The 17,977-nt window shown below is 37.1% G+C and overlaps 1 protein-coding gene across 1 annotated transcript in view; it reads left to right on the top strand.

Moving 5' to 3' along the window:
* Nucleotides 1–17,465, top strand: part of LOC102857098 (nuclear migration protein nudC-like) — a 26,930-nt gene extending 9,465 nt beyond the window's left edge. The window contains exon 2 of the mRNA XM_006884487.1: nt 17,343–17,465. Coding sequence (XP_006884549.1) covers nt 17,343–17,465 — 123 coding nt within the window. The remainder of the gene's footprint in view (nt 1–17,342) is intronic.
* Nucleotides 17,466–17,977: the final 512 nt, after the last annotated feature.

Genomic DNA, 17,977 nt, shown 5'->3' with positions numbered 1-17,977 from the left:
TAGATCTTCCACCAATTTTATTCCTTTTTTTAGGGGCTTCTTTATATTTAATTGTGCATAAATATATATACCTAACAAAGATTTTATAAAGAGAAGCATGACAACATGGGTAAGATCAAGTTCTAATACATTTAACTCTACAAAGAGGAATTGCCTCCATCAGTAATATCTACAGTACCAGACAAACAGCTATTTGATATGCCCTTCCCATGCTACTGAATGTACTTCTGCTAATCACTGGGTCTGATGTTCATTGTAAATTGACTCACAGACTCGACTTTACTCATAGTGGTTTATTAGGCATACGGTTTGAGGGGTGGGGAGCTGGTGTTAGCCTAAAGTTGACTTTTCTTTAACTATTACCTTAGCACCCTCTGGTCTCCAGCTACCTTAACTGTAGACATATAGTCTTGTACATTAACAGCTGTGGGACGAGGATAAGAGAGAGAGAGAGTGCTTTTCACTTAGTGCAACAAAAATGCAGGAAGCCTTTTTGTTTCCTCAATTGTTCAGCAAGCTTCATCTCATAGCAAACATAAGTCAGCCTTCCACCAATAATTCCACAAGCAAAATTCTTTGTTCTGTTTCCAGGGCTCTGTCAGGCTATGCTATCCTGCACTTTCTCCATAGTTTGGCTAGCTCTCCTTATGTTGACATCATAGTTGTTGATGACGCAGAAAACACTGCTCAATGGTGAACTATGTGTCTGCAGTTGAGGCAGCTGGAGACCATTCCCCAAGAGGAGGCTAAGGTAATGGCTAGACGGCCACTTTCAAAACTCCTAACAACATGAACTTATAGTTATTTCATTAGCTATTCATCATTCTTCTCCCTAGGAAACTAGTTCTTAGATTTGTTTCAGTATTTAAGTTTTAAACATTATGCTCTTGTTATTACATAGTATTTAGTTGAAACTGACTAGTATTTTATTTTATTACATCTTTTAATGTGTCAACTTTACTGATTTTATATTTTGCATAGTTATTTATTTGCATGTGTTTATTTCTCTGTCCCAAGAATTGTTTAATGATAGTTATTTTAACCTTTTCATGACTAAATTATTTTCTGCTTTGAATTTTATGGAAAGTATCCTGAAATTAAGAAAAAACATTTTGCAGTAATATAGATTTTTATATAATTGTGTGTGACACACATGTTCCACATGTTCTCCTGTGGACTTCCTTCAAATTCATGAAGTTTTATAAGTGGAAGCATGTACTACAAATAAGATAAAACCCTTCGAGAAACCTGAGATATTGAAGATGTCGGTGGGTAAAATATGTCCCATAGGTCATGGAAGGGCTTAAGCATTTTAAGTAATTAATATTTTAATTTTTACTATTTAGCTTCTCTCACTGTTTATATTTATTCTTCACTGAATGTCCATTTTCCAACTGTGATGTTTTTCTCCAAGGAACAGCCTCTCCTAGAAACATGGCAAAAGTATGAAAGATGGAGCTTCATCATCCTTATGTACAAGGAGGCTTCGGGCTATACCTTCTTCCCCAAGAAGGTTTTTTGGTTTAAGTGTGTTTTTTGTTTTTGGTGGGTTTTTTTGTTTTTTTTTTTTAACCCATAGGATTCTCTGTACTCTTCTCCAGAACGGTCTCAGATGCATAACAGAGAGTTGAAAAGACCATGCTTTGATGCATCATGTTGTTGTTGTTGTTGATTGCCTTCAAGTTGAGCATGACTCACAGTGACTCTTTGAACAAAAGGTCTGGAGCCTTTCTATAACTATCGACATTTATTAAAGTTCATAGAATTAGAAAGTGGATGCCACTCCTACTTCCAATCTAAAAGATTTAGTGTTGCTATTTCGACCCTAATAAAATCTGCATACACAGAGGAGATAATCATAAGAACTCATATAGAGATGGCTAAATTATTATAAAGTTACTAATACCAGATGATCAAGAGACAATGCTTCTCTGAAGGAATTGGCAAAAAAAACCCCAAAAACCAAGGCTCCAGGAATGGATAGCAGACTAATCGACATATTTCAATAAACAGATGATGCCTTGGGTATGTTCACCAGGTTGTATCAAGAAATCTGGAGGACAACAACCATGCCAAGTGATTGAAAGAGATTTGTATTTACTCCCCTTCCAAAAAAAAAAAGATGGTCAAACAGTATGAAAATTATCAAACAATATCATTAATAACATATGCAATCAAGATTCTGATGAAAATTATCCAAAAACAACTGAAACAGTACATCTTTAGAGAACTACCAAATGTGCAAGCTGGGTTTAGAAGAGGCCATCACACTAGAGACAATATAGCCAAGGTTAGATGGATCCTAGTGGAGAGAAGAGAGTACCAGAGGAATGTCTAGCTATGTTTCATTGACTATACAAAGACATTTGACTGTGTGGATCACAATAAATTATGGTTAAACTTGAGAGGAATGGGAATCCCAGAATACTTACTGTTCTCATGTGAAACCTATACTTGGACCAGAAAGCAGTCATTAGAACAGAGCAAGAAAATATTTCATGGTTCAATATCAGGAAAGGTGTAAGCCAGGGATGCATCCTCTATGCATACCTTTTCAATCTATATGTGAAACAAATTTCTTGTGAAGCTGGACTCTATAAGGAGGACTGTGACATTAGGATAGGAAGAAGACTCAACAACCTGTGTTAGGCAGATGACACAACTGTTCTGGCTGAAACCTAGAAGGACTTGAGAAGTTTGCTGCAAAAGGTCAAGGACTGCAATCATCAATATGAATTGAAGTTCAACATCAGGAAGGCAAAGATTCTCACCACTGGAACAATTGGCAGCATCATGGTAGAGATGGAGAAGAGATTGAGATTGAGATTGTTAACAATTTCAGCTTGGTTGGTTCCATATTCAATACTCTAGGCACCAGCAGTCAGTAAATAAAAAATGAATTGCATTGTGAAATAGGTCACAAGATAGGTCAGAGAACTATCCAGAGAACTGAAGAGTAATGATGTTAGTCTAGAGACAAGGGTGTACTGATATAGGCCATGATTTTTGCAATTTCTTGTTCATCAGAGAGCTGTACAATGACTAAAAGTGATAGAAGAAGAACTTATATCTTTGAGTTGTGGTGCTGGAGAAGAGTATTGAACTAAACACACTAAGAGAACATCTAGGTATGTTCTGGAGAGGGTAAAAACTGAGCTGCTTCTTGGAGGAAAGGATTTTGAAGCTCTGTCTCACATACTTTGGGTATGTTGCCAGGAGAAAACATCTTGGATAAGAACATCATACTTGGAAGGGTGGATGGACAGCACAGAAAAGAAGACCCAGGATGAGCTGGATTGAGTCAGTGACTGAGGTAATGGGGATAGAGGTTTTGGAGACAGCAAAAATGGCTGCAGATAGGGCAGGATTCAGAGATTATGGACGTAGGGGAGCTTTGACTCATAGGTGAATCTACAGCACATAGCAATAATATAAGTTGCTACTAAGGCAATTCCAACCTATGGTGTCAGAGTGGAACTATATTCCAACGGTTTCATAATAGTTGATTTTTCAAAAGTAGATTCCTAGACCATTATGTGACAGTTCTATCTGCAGTTATTGTTGTTGTGTCCTATCAAGTCAGAACCAACCCATAGTTGACCCTATGACAGGTTTCAGAAGCAGTAATTTGCATGGGAGGAGATTGCCCACCTTTCTCCCGTAAAACAGTTAGTGGATTCATATCACATACCTTTGCATTGGCAGTGCAATTCTTTACTACAAAGTCATCAAAACTCCAACATGGAGCTTCAATCTTTCAATTAGAAACCAGATGTTTAACCATTTGCACCAACCAGAGATTCCTATTAGTATGTAAATACTCCCCTGTTATTGTCCAGCAAATTTGCCCCTTTTGATTTTCTAACTCCAGCTCTTTGTACATATTATTATAATACTTTGCTTTGTCTTCCCAATATGGCCTTTGAAATCTTCTGTTCAGCTCCTTAATTTCCTTATTTCTTCACTTTGCTTGGGCTTTTGGCATTCTAGAGCAATATTCTGGATCTCTTGTGACATCCATTTCGGTCTTTTTCCCCTCCTCTGTTTTTGTATTACCTTTTGCATTACTCCTGGAAGATATTCTTGACATCCTCCCACAGCTCATCTGGTGTTTCTTCATTAATGTTTAAGGCCTCAAACTTATTATTCCTGAGGTGGATTTAAATTCAGATGGGATAGACTCAAGGTCAAATTTTGGGTTTTGTGGATTTGTTTTCATTTTCTTTAGCTTCCACTAGATCTTGCCTATAATGTTGATGTTTCCACAACCAGCACTTGGTCTAAATGTCACAGCTTATATTGAGCTTCTCCAACAATATTTCCCTATCTAGTTCTTATTTAAAAGATCACTTGTGACCTAGTTTGTTGTGTATCTTACTATTAACCCAAAGATCATGTGTTTATGGTTGTTAGACTTCCCCCGGGGTTCTAAGGGACGAAGATATGCAAACTCCCCTCCTGTGTTATTTAATACCTCAAAGACTCAGTAGAGGATCAGCTATGAGTCAGTTTTGATATGAAATCAATGAAAGAGAGAGTTTCTTATTTGAATTTATTATTTTGTTTGTAAAGCTTCATTTCTATCGTGTTTGATGGGATTTTCTGAATATATAGCAATCTTTATTTTCCATTTCCTTAAACAGTTATTGGTAAGGAGTTTCACTGCCAATCCAAAGGCGAGCAGCTCAAATCCTCCAGCTGCTCTGAGGTGAAAGAGGAACAGTTTCCTCCTGTGTGATTTACTGCCTCTGAAAACCCTCTGGAGAGTCTGCTATGAGCCAGTTCTAACTCAATGGTATCAAACAACAACAATTCATATTTTAAACTTTATCATCAATTTGCTCACAAAATATTTATTAAAAAGATATAAACAATTATCCATTTAATTATAAGATAAAACCAGTCTTGTTTTTATAAAAAAAAATTACTAAGTGCCAATCAACAAATGAATGGATAGAGAAGCTGTGGTATATTCACACAATGGAATACTATGCTGCATTGAAAAACAAGGAACTCATGCAATATTATTCAAAATGGGTCACCCTGGAGGACATTATGCTGAGTGAAGTACCTCACTCACAAAAGGACAAATACTGCATGATGCCACTGTTGTAAAACAGGACTGATATTGGGTTTGAGGGGTGACTGAGAGAGATGGGTTCAATAATGTATACTGCATTGAAACAGATAAGGGAGAAAACTATTTAAAGGGATATGTGATTAGGTATTTTTGTCATGACAGGAGTCCAGAGCGAAGGCTGCATAGTGGAGTGGATCTGGGGGAGGCTTTGTAAAACAATGAAAGAATTTTTCTTTTACTTTACCAAGAGAGTAATGTACTGGGCAGGAGTGGTGAGGGGGTGGGGGAAAGTGCAACAATGAATGAATGGAAACCCAAAGTCTCTGTAAATTTTCACTGAAATTAATAATAAATTAAAAAACAAAAACAAAAAACAAAACCAAACAAAAAAAAATAGGTGTGGAGTATGAAAACGATTTTGGCAAGGGAACAAGAGATTTTTTAGTTTCTAGTTCAGACTCCATTGACCCATGTCAGGGGTAGGCTGAGAGAGGGTTTGCAAAGTTCCCAGGAATTTGTGGAAGTCACCTCTCTTCAGTTGATGATGTACTGAGTGAGCTATTCCTATATAACCTTTAGTATGACTCTTACAGATAAAAGTTCAAATTAATTTATGGAACGAAGAATAGGAAAGTTTACTTTGTTCTGAATTGATTTTGTATTCCTCTATTTTTAACAGCCTCCCACATCTGAGACTTGAAAAACACAGCGCCATCCACACATTATTTCTATTTTATTCTCGTGAACCATATTAAATTCTTCATATCTTAGCATTTACCTTACCTTAAAATTATCTGGAATTGGACATTATTAAAATGAGACTGAAAAGAAAAAAATATTACTGTATAATGTTGCCCTCCACAGATGTTTAAGATCCTAGATGAATAAAGAGCCATTTTAAGAACCATACTCTTTGAAAAAAAATGCCTGAGAATTCCAGTATTCTTTCAGAGAATTTTATAATATGTTTTAGGCAAAATTGTTACTTTAGTGTACATTAAACAAGACATATACTCTTTAAGTTAAATTGGTTTATGGGACACCACACACTTACATTAATTGAAAATTATTCAAGTAATTACATGGTGAAATAATACTCAATAGGGAAGTAGCTAAAGTTTCCATTTTAAGTCTTCTAATTTAATCACAGCAGCTTTTAAATCAACCCCAACAAGTGTTCTTTTTTGGTGGTTCCCATTCTTTCTTTATAGGCTTTTGTTGTTTGCTTTTATAAGCTTATAAACTGATTTACTGAAGTTTAATTATTCCTCACAACAGGGGATCAGTATTACCACAGATCTGGAGCAGGCTTAAGTGTTCCCTGCAACATTAGATGAGTTGGGAGAGAGGATTATGCATTCTTTAATAAGGTAAACACAATCCAAGTGATTTAATTCCTGTGATCATCATTAAAAAGTGTTGCACTGCCAATGGTACTTGTATTTACTTCCCCCCAAAATGATAAAATCACTTTGTGTGGTTTAGTTATATGATTTGCTCAGCTTGTAGATACATTCTTGCCTTCCTCTGACATTAAAATACCAAGAAAACAGTATTATCATTTGTTGACAGTCAATTTAACTACACCATAAATTTTATGCAGGAGAATAGGGAATCTCTTCCCAAGAAAAACAAACTCAAAGATGTCTATAGGTTTATTTAAGATGTTTGCTATTTTCCAATGAGGGAATAGAATGCAAACCTCTCTGTCCTATAGATCTCATTTCCCCCTCACACAAGGTAATTTAGTCCTGTAGTTTTACGCCATGATTTGCTTGCCAAGTAGTGCTTCTTATTAACTCCAGACATTTTTCAATCACCTCAAAAAACAAAACAAACCAGTTGCCATTGAATAGGCTCCAGTTTATGCTGACCTTCTAAGTCAGAGTAAAACTGTACTTTAAGGGTCTTTGAAACTCCTTTTATGATTTTCTAAAGTAGATCATGGGCATTTCTTCTGAAATTATTTCTGTGCAATTTAAGATAAGTTGCAAGCATTATTTTAAAACTGAATATTATAGTTGTAAAAGCTTTTGGGGAGCAATGAAAATGTTTACAATTTACAGATATTTGTGTTGTATTTTGAGGCTATCCTAAAGTAGACTAGTGGTTTAAAGTAAGAATTTATAGAATCTTACCTTAAGTAAGACTGTGATTATTCATTGACACTTCAATGAAAAAAAATCATTGTCTGCAAGACTGTAAGGCAATTTTTCAAATGAATTTTCTTTTTTATTCTCGTATAGAGAATGATTTCTTCTCCCAATTATGTTCAGATTTTTATGTCACATTTTAGTGCATTAAGATATTTTAGCCAATTCTGTTAACTACATTTTTTCCCATTTTCCTGACACTTCTCTATGAACTCTAAAGTAAAAAAGAAAGGCAAAGAGAATTGAAATGTCTTCAATAAAAAGAAAAAAAAATGATAAGATGTTAGTCTAGATATTTCTTTATATTGACTTCAAAATGCTGTAGGAAAGACCCATCCTCAACTGCAACAGGAAATGACCAGGTATCTGTGATAACTGAAGATGAAAAAAATCTTCAAGGTGCTCAGAACTGAATCAATGCCCTTTGCTTCCAACACATCTTTCTGACTACTGACCAAGCAAAAAGATATCATGTGAATGTCTGATTGAACACACTCAAAATAAAAATTGCAAACACTTACAACTCCGTCATATTTTTTCTCTCTTTTTAAGTACCGCTACCTAATATCACACAAGACCTCAGGGATGGCCTTTGTGTTTAAATGTCGGTTGTTATTATATTGTGGAGGACCAGTCTTCTAAACTGGGGTTACTGTGATGCTAAACCTTGTTACACTGGGGTGTCAAATGCCATAACAGTTATCCATGGTGAACAGTATTTGGTGGAACTCCCAGTTTAAGACAGGTTTGGAAACAGGAGTGGTATCCACTTCTTAAACTACATGTCTCTGGAAACTGTAAGAACTTTGAGAAATGACAATAGTTATAGAAAGGCTTCCGGTCTTTTTTTCATAGGGTCACTATAAGTCGTGCTTAACTTGACAGCAGTCAACAATAATTAATATCACATTCAAGCAAAATCCTGCTACGATTATCTAAAAAGTGACTGGAACAGTACATTGACAGAAAACTACCAGAAATCCAAGCTAAGGTTAAAAGAGGCCATGGCACTAGGGACATCAGAGTTAACGTCAGATGGATCTTGGCTGAAAGCAGAGAATACCAGAGGAATGTCTATCTGTGTTTTATTGACTATGCAAAGGTATTTGATCATGTGAATCACAACTAATTCTCGCTAATCTTGACAAGAGTAGGAATCACAGAACTCCTGATTGTGATCATTTGAAACCTATACCTGGCCCAGGAATTAGTTGTCAGAAGAAATTACGAAAACACTGCATGGTTCAATATCAGGAAAGGAGTGTATCAGGGAAGCATCCTGTCTCTCTACCTTTCTAACCTATATATGAAACAGATAGTTTGAAAGACTGGACTTTATGAGTATAAATGTGGCATCAGGATTGGAAAAAAACTCATCACCAACCTGTGTTATGCAGATAATACAACCTTGTTGTTGATTGCTGTCAAGTCAAGCATGACTCGTAGTGACTCTGTGAACAAAAGACCTAATGTTTTTCCATAATTATTGCTGTTTCTCCAAGTTCATAGAGTTTCCAAAGGCATGTGGTTTAGGAAGTGGTTGTCACTACTGCTTCCAAACCCATCTTACAACTGGAAGCTCCACCAAACACTGTCCACAATGGGAAACCATTATAGTATTTGATACCCCATTGGCACAAGGTTCACCATCACAGCAAACCCAGGTTACTTCATACAGCACATTGACAAAGAATGATGTGCAAAATGGAAGTGTTCCTCCAGATATAACAGCACTAGTCTCACTTAGCAGTGGTTAAGTGTCTTCAAGTTGAATACGACTCAGAGTAAGCTTAGCGCAAAAGACCTGAACTCTATTCTATAATTAACACAATTTCTATACATTTATAGAGTTTAGAGGGTTTTTAGAGGCTTCTAGTTTAGGATGTGGATGCTACTCCTGTTTCCCAGCATGAATTGTTCTGGAAGCTCATCCAAACATTGTACATAATAGGTAACCATTATGATATTTGACACGACTATGGAACAGTGTTCGGCATCACAGCAACTCCAAGTTTTTCAGTACATCAAATAGACAAATGATTGCTGTATCATTTAAATAATATCAGTTCTAAAATGAATAAATTTGTCCTGAGGGTTGCAGGCCTTCAGGCCCTATAGGATTGTAAAGCCATACCCTCTAGCAGGCCTCCTTGGTCAAAGGCTCCAGGGCCAGCTGTTTTTTGGGGGGGATAGGGGGAGAAAGAACAGTAACACATATCAAACATGACCTCAAAAACTTCCTTTATGTGACTGCCATCAAGACGTGACCACCATTGATATGCTAGCTAGCAACCAACTCCTAGAGAAGAGAGAGACTTCAAGCCCCAGGACCCAGGCCAGCCCAAAGACCCATCACCTCATTATAGATTTTAAAGCCACACCCTTTAGCAGACCTCCACTCTTGGTCAAAGGCTCAAGGACCACCCACTTTGGGGAGGAGGGGAAGAACAGTAACACACATCAAACACAACCCCAAGACCTGAAGCCTTTGCTGGAGAAGTTCCATATCAACACAGACTAGGGCAGCACCAAGATAGATGGAGAAGAGATTGGAATTATTAACTGTTTCAGCGTGGTCAAGTCCGCAGTTAGTACCCTTGTGACCAGTAGTCAGGAAATAAAAAAATTAATTGCATTAGGAAAATTTGCTGTTAAGGGACCTCTCCAGTGTGCTTAAGAGCAATGATATCAGTCTAGAGACTAAGATGCACCTGTTTCAGGCTATGGTTTTTACAATTTCTTAGTATGCATCAGAGAGCTGGAAAATAATGAAAGATAACAGAAGAAGAATTAGTGCCTTTAAGTTGTGGTGCTGGAGAAGGGTATTGACTGTCAAGAGAATAAGTAAGGCTCTCCTAGAGAGGGTAAGACCAAGATGTTCCTTGGAAGCAAGAATTTTAGGTTCCTTCTCACATTCTTTGGACATGTGGAGGGACATCATGCTTGGAAGGGAGGAGGGACAGCACAGGAAAGGAAGATCATCGATGATATTGACTTATATAGTAACTGGGACAATGAGAGTAGGTTTATCAGAGACAGTAAGACTGAGCAGGAGAGAGCTGAATTCAGAGGTGATGTGCACAGGGTCACTGTAGGTTGTTGTCAACTCAGTGACCCATAACAACAACAAACACTGAGAGAAATTGGAATCCTAGATTGTTTAATTGTGATCACAGGAAATCTTCATCTAGTCCAAGAGGCTGTTGCCCGAACAGAGCAATAGAACATTTCATGGTTTAATAACAAGAAAGATGTGTATTAGGGCTGTACTCTCTCTCCATACTTATTTCATCTGTATAGTTAACAAATAACTAAAAAAGCTAGACTTTATGAAGAATATATGCATCAGGATTAGAAAACAACTCATCAAAAATCTGCATTGATACATTGATGACACAACCTTGCTGCTGAAAGTGAGGAGGACTTAAAGAGCTAACTACAGAAGATCAAGGATATAAAGAGGCCAAATAAAGAATTTCTTTCCAAGAAATCAATAAATGTCCTTAACATGAGTAAGTCATACATCTAATAAGATGTTGGCTTATAATTTAGATTCTTTATATATTTCCCTTAGTCTTTAGGAGAATAAGTCTTCATTAACATATAGATACATATTTAAATCCCTTCTTGGAAGAAAAAAGAATAGTGTTTTTCCTCAGATGTGTGAATTAATCTCGTGTGATGGTCCCAAAGCATGCCTATTCACAGTGTTTTAAGGACAGAACAAAATAAGCACACAGAAACCAAGAAATAACAATAAAATACTATGTTATCTATATGACTGCTAAGAAAACAAATAGGTTTGTTTTGGAGAGAGTGAAAACAAGTATCTCCTTGGAGGCTAGGATTTTGAAGCTCTGCCTCACTTTATTTTGGGCACGTGGCCAGGAGAGACCGGTCCTTGGAGAAGAACATCGTTCTCAGGAGGGTAGATGGACTGTGCAGGAGAGGGAGACCCAGGATTAGATGGATTGATATAGTAACTAGGGTGATGGGGGTTGATGTGTCAGAATTAGTGAGACTGGCTGTACATAGTGTCACTATACATCTCAGGCGACTCAATGGCACATGACAACAATAACATAATATGGCAGGTTTGGAAGCAGGAGTGGCATTCACTTCCTAAACAACATGCCTCTGGAAACTCTATGAACTTTGATAAGTGTCCATAATTGTAGAGGGGTTTCAGGCCTTTTATTCATAGGGTCACTGTGAGTTGTGCTCAACTAGAAGGCAATCAACTAAAACATATGATCCTTTAGACTGCATTTTTCTGAGAAGTAGTACCTCATAACAGATGTCCAAAGTATATGAGGTGAAGTTTCACCACGGTTGTCTCTGGGGAACGCCAAGTTGCACCTACTCCAAGACAGATTTGTTTGTTCTTTTGTCAATCCATAGGATATCCAATATTCAATATTCTTTACCAACACTTCTATTCAAAGGTATAAATTCTTCTTTTGATCTTCCTTATTCGTTGTCCAACTTTCAGATTGATAGAAACAATTGAAAATCCTATGCCTTTACATGGATATGGTAAACCAGCCTTTTTAGAGACATAGATTATATATACAAAATATATATATACAAACCAAATTATATATGTAAATATACAAATTACATATATTATAATTAAAGATCAAAGGCTATAGCCGTTAATAGAGACTGTATCTATACATGAGGAAGACAAAATCCTCACCTGTACTGCCATAATGATAGATGGATAATAAAATATTGAAGTTGTCAACAATTTCATCTTACTTGGATCCACTATCAACATTTTTGGTACCAGCAGCCAGGAGATCAGGAGATGCATCACAATGAAAAGTTCATCAGGGACTTCTCCAAATTACTAAACTTGAAGACTGAGGTGCACATTATTCAGGTCATGGTCTTTTCAGTCACTTGCTATGTATCTGAGAGCTGAACAATAAATAATGATGACAGAACAAGAATTGGTGCCTTTGAGTTGTGGTGTTGGAGACCTGAAACCAGAAGTAGATGGCACCACTACCATTGCTGACTGCTTAGATAGGAATTGCAATAGAAAATCCCAGACACAATGGAAGAAAAGCAATGAGGTAAAATAAATTATTGCGAGTTATTTGTCTGATAGAAAGTGATTGAAACCTTGTGAATATGGTCCTTAGGCAGCCTTCAAACCTGGAACTGAACTTACCCTTGGGACTTAACTTTCAAGCAAACAATAAACATATAAAGTGAACAAGAACACCCTTAGGAACATTTTCCTGAGAACAGTTAACCATAGAACACCGGGACAGCATTTCCTTAAAAACAAAATTCAAGAGGCAGAAAGAACAAGGAATAAAGGACACATGAAAATAGGGAAGCTGGGAAGAAGTGTTAAGAGTGTTCTTCCATTGGGAAAATTGTTACTGAGGTCATACAATGCAATGTGTATAAATCGTTGAATGAAAAAAAAAGGTAACCTGTTCTATTGCTCAAATAATTTATTTTTTAAAATATTTTTTTATTGGATAAAACATATTGGGGGTGCAAGGAGGTGAGGGTTGGGGGCAGAAGGGTGAGGATGGGCCAGGATGCAGTTGCAGAGCTGCACAGTTTGGTCGGTGGGGGGAGCAGGTGAAGGAAATGATGAGGGTCCAGTGGGGACCAGATGCTACAGAGGAATGACAAGTATTTTCCAATGGTAATTAAACCAACTGTCTTATTGATTTGGGAATTGGATGCCGACTCTCTGGCTTCTTCATGTTGTCCAGGGGCGTAGATATAAAGGGGGGAAGGGAGGACGCTTTATCACCTTACTGGTGGTCTTGGGTTACAGCTGCTTGCCTTCTTGCTCCTGAGGGCCGCGACGGCTCGCCCCAGGCAGGGGGCCGAGGGCTGCCCGCCCCGGGCAGAGGGCCACGACGGCTGAAGTAGTCTTTTTTTAAAAAAGGAGAAGAAAAAGTGTGTGTGTGTGAGTGTGTGTGTGTGTGTGTGTGTACCGTCAAATTGGATCTGACTGGTACAGGAGACTGCCCCTCCTTCTCCAGCAGAGCAGGAAGTAGAGTCTGGTTTCCCCCCCTCCCCCCAGGTGCCTGTCGGGGCCTGGGTTTCAGCTGTCCACACCACAGCAGTGGGCAACGAGCTTAAAGCCCCTGATGGCTCTGGGCGCTGACTCTCACCAGTGGCTATGGATGAAGTCACAGGCGATTTTCAGGCAGTGCCGCTGCTCAAATAATTTATAAAAAAGTTGTCTTCTCATAGAATATTGTGCCAAGTTAATTTTTATTGTTTTTCAGATCATTTGTTTATTTGACAATCCAATAAATACTTATTAAATGAATGCATTACATCTGACTGTGTGCTAGGCAAAGAGAATAACAAAACCAACTCTTTTGCTCTTGAGCTCAAATGGAAAATAGTTGTGAAAGCAACCCAAGAGTTAAATGAGTTAAGTGAAGGGGAGGCAAAATAATAACTGGAAGATCTAGTTGTTATGCTTTAATGTGGTAAGTCATTTCTTTAATATGCGCATCATTTTTATTCCACCAGTAATTCTTTGTGAGAAAGATGAACAGTCTTCTCTTCAAACACTTAAGAGCATCAGAATCCAGATAGAGAGTCGCCGTGTGTTGAAACCAATTTGATGGCTGTAGACTTGGATTAGTTTTGGTAAAACTGATTGACTCTTTGTAAGAACATATAATCCTTCAAAACATAAAGTGGTAGTGAAATTCAACCAGGATACGAAACTGGCTTCTAAAATTCTTCGAACTAAGTCACAGTACAAGCTATTAGAATGCATTCATTTCTCATCTTCTCCATTTTCAGTCAAGTTCCATCTGACATCAGCAATGATATCCCTGGTGCCATGGCTTCTTCTGAATCAAGCTTAGCATGCTGGAAATTCCCTATCAATGAACTGTTCAAGCTGTTTTTAAATAGCCTTCAACAAGATTTTACTTGTAGGTGCTATTAATGATACTGTTCAAGAATTTCCACATTCTGTTGAATCACCTTTCCTGGGGGAACAAGAACAAATATAAATCTCCCCCAGTCATTTGGCCAGGTAGCTATTTCCATAATGGTTGGCAGAATCTGGTGAGCATGTCCAGGATTGCATCTGTTTCCTGAAGCACTTCATTTGGTATTCTGTCAATGCCTAAGGGTCTTATATTTTTTTTTTTACCATTGCTTTTGACTAGGCAAAGGTATTTGTGTAGATTATAACAAATTATGGGTAGCTTTGAGAAGAATGGGAATTTCAGAACACATAGTTATATTCATGTAAAACCTGTACATAAAGAAACTTTCCCCCAAACTGAACAAAGAAACACTGTGCAGTTTAGAATCAGAAAAGATGTTTATTGGGGTCGTATCTTTTCTCTATACCTATTCAGTCTGCAGACTGATCAAGTGTGTGTGTGTGTGTGTGTGTGTGTGTGTATAATCTCACATACTTTGGGAATGTTGTTAGAAGCAAGTCCTTAGAGAAGGACACTGTGCTTGGAGAAGAACATGGCATGAAGATTGAAGGAAGACTCATCAATAACTTGTGTTATGCAGATAACACAATCTTGATTGCAGAATGTAAAGAAAACTTGAAACACTTGCTGTAGAACATCAACGTGGGTTTTATTTTAACACTAAGGAAAAAAATATCTCTACTGCTGGACTATTAGGCAACATTGTGATAGAGAAATGTTTAAAGCTGTCAACATTGTAATTTCATTTGGATTAACACTCAGCATCCATGATAGAAACAATCAAGAAATCAAAGGACATGTTACATTGGGAAAATCTGCTGTCAATGGCCTCTCCAAAGTGCTAAAGAGCAAGGATGTCAGTTGAAAGACTAAGGTGCTGCTGGTCCAACTGATATTTTCAACTAATTCTTATGAATCTGAACATTGGAGTCAAATCAACTGGCTGGTCCTCCATTGGGTTTTTATAGCTGTAAATTGCCACTGATGTACTTGGACCACTACTTCCTAAGTCTATACCACCAGAGCTATACTCACAAGTGTAGTCAAACTTTGACTGCAAGGTACAGAATTATACACAGCATATATTCCTTTGTTTTAGGCTTTAAAGTAAGTAATATATTTACGAGTGCATTTATTTTACTCAGTGAGTAGTATATATGTAATTGTACTTTTTTTCATATCTTGAATAATTTACAGTTTTACATTCCAAAAGTTAAGTATTTATACATTATGTGGACATATACTTGACTTAAATACATATTTTCTGAAACTATTTCAAAAGTTTCTAGTTGGGTGGAGTGAGAATAAAACATTTTTAAGTGAATTAAGAAATTTTTTCTTATATTCATAGTTTCTAAAGCTAAGAAGTAAATACCTGATTTTGCTACTAAAAGCTAAGATGCAAAGACTGTGAAAGACTGTGTTGATGACAGCAGCTGTCATCAACACCAAGACACTGATAAGACAGTAATTTAGCAATTCCACTTATCTTAAATAAAAAAATAAATCAACTACAAAGGAAGTATTTCTTATAAACATTACCTTTTTAGTTTTCAGAAATGCACTTCAGGAAGGGTCTGTTATTGATTTGGAAACTTTTAAGCTGTTTTCAAGATTTCAAACCACTTCTCCCATTCTCATCCAAAATTTAACTCAAGGTTTTGATAGATGTTAGATGGAAGATATGCAGGAAATAACAAGTAGGGTAGTTCATTGCCTAGGGCATCAAAAGTTTGTGTTTCTTGCCAAGGTGAAGCAGAATATATTTGCATGAATAAATTCCAGTATATCTTACCTTGAAATGTCTTTGATTTAGTCTATGCTCTCACTTATGTACCCTGAAACTCATAGTAAACAAAATTATTTTCATCTCATTAATTAGCAATTGGCTTCTTTATAATTTTCATTTTTATGTTAATTTAATTTCATTTTTAAATTCACATGATGGTTGCATGACTGATAGCAATTAAAAGATACTCCACATATTGTTTATAAATGTTTTTCAGTGTGTTTGGCTCTAACTGGCAGTATTATCTTAGAAATAATGCTTGTTATTTTTGTTAGGTGATGTTGAGTATAACTTATAGTGAGTGACCCTATAAACAACAGAGCCTAATCAAAACATTGTGACATTCTAATCAACTCTTATACACTTGAGCCCATTGCTGCATTCATTGTGTTGATCCATCTTATTGGGTGTGTTCCTCCTTTTTCCCTGACCCTTCACCTTTCCAACCACAATGTCCCTCTCAATTGAATACTCTCTCTTACCAACATGTCTAAAATAAGTAAAGCTTTGCCATTCTTGCCTCCAACGAGAATTCTGGCTACACCTTTTAAAATATTTTCTTTTAATTGTGATTCTAAGAAAGTTTAAAAAAAAGTTGAATTTTTATTAATTAATTATTGCACATTTTATACCTCTTATTCTAGACTGTGGTCATACATATGTCTAATCATATATTCCTTTTAAATAGTTCTTTCCTTCACCTGTTATTGCAGTGTTATCTATCCACTCTTTTCCTTTTCTCCTCCCAAACCATCATATCAGTCTTGTTTTATAGCAGTGGTATTATGTAGCATTTGTCCTTTTGTGACTGAGATATTACACTCAGCATAATGTCCTGCAGGATCACCCATGTTGTGTAATGTTTTACAAGTTCATTGTTTTTCAGTGCTGCATACTATTCTATTGTGTGAATATACTTTATTTTTTCTACCCATTCATTTGTTTACGGTCTTGGGTTGCTTCTATCACTTTGCTATTATGGACTTTTCCCGATATATATATACACACACACACACACATATATACATATATATATATGTGTATATATGTATATGTATATATATATATATATGTGTGTGTGTGTGTGTGTGTGTGTTCTTTGGGAAGGTCATGGAATATTCAGCACTCTTCTCCAACACTACAACTCAAAGACATCATTTCTTCTATCATCCTTATTCATTGTCCAGCACTCAGATGTATAGCGAATGATTGAAAAGTTCATGGCCTGGCCCACAATATAAGATTTCTCAGTCTGGATAACTTCCAGCAAGCTTGGGCTAAGTCAACAGATCACACTGCTGCTCCTGTGCTAGCGTTTTCACACACCCCTACAGTATAAAAATTGTTTCCTTATATTGATCCCACAGTTATTGATGATTTGCAAGACCATACGTCTGCAGTTAAGACAGCTGGAGACATTTCGTCAGTGGGCACTAGAAATTTCAATCATAAAGACTTCTGACACCTCAGGCTCCACATCATTTTATTAGATGATTTGAAAACAACAACATAGAGAGAGCTCTGTTGGCCTAGTAGATAGAAAGTTATGTTACCAAGCCAAAGGTAGGTGACTTTTGGGGTTTTTTTGCCTCAAAAAGGGACATTTATTCAAAAGTGTGGGGGTAGTGGAGGTGAAGGACCCCCGAACCGCTGGTCCTGTTCTGTCCCGAGTGGACGGCGAAGACCCAAGACTCCAAGACACCGGCTTGATGCAACAGCAAGAGATAAGAGATTTATTGCGGAGCTCCGGGGGCCGACTCTTATCTCTCGCAGGAGACAGAGGAGCCGACCCCGAGCAGACAAAGTTGGGTTTTTTTATACACTTTAGGGGGATACAACTGAGTATCAGCTTCTCATTGGGTGATGAAAGCACAGTTTGAATTCATTGGCTCAGTGTTCGCTCAGGGTTTACACAGCACTTTTGCACGTAGCACTTGTGGCAGTCACGTAGCACATGTAGCAGTTAGATAGATCTTTAACTATAGGGTGGTGTCATAAATTC

This window comes from Elephantulus edwardii, unplaced genomic scaffold (assembly GCF_000299155.1).
Source record: "Elephantulus edwardii isolate Elephantulus edwardi_28Jun2011 unplaced genomic scaffold, EleEdw1.0 scaffold00034, whole genome shotgun sequence".
NCBI classification, from domain to species: Eukaryota; Metazoa; Chordata; class Mammalia; order Macroscelidea; family Macroscelididae; genus Elephantulus; species Elephantulus edwardii.
Note: the sequence above shows the minus strand (reverse complement) of the source record. Positions and strands in the feature narration are given on the sequence as shown.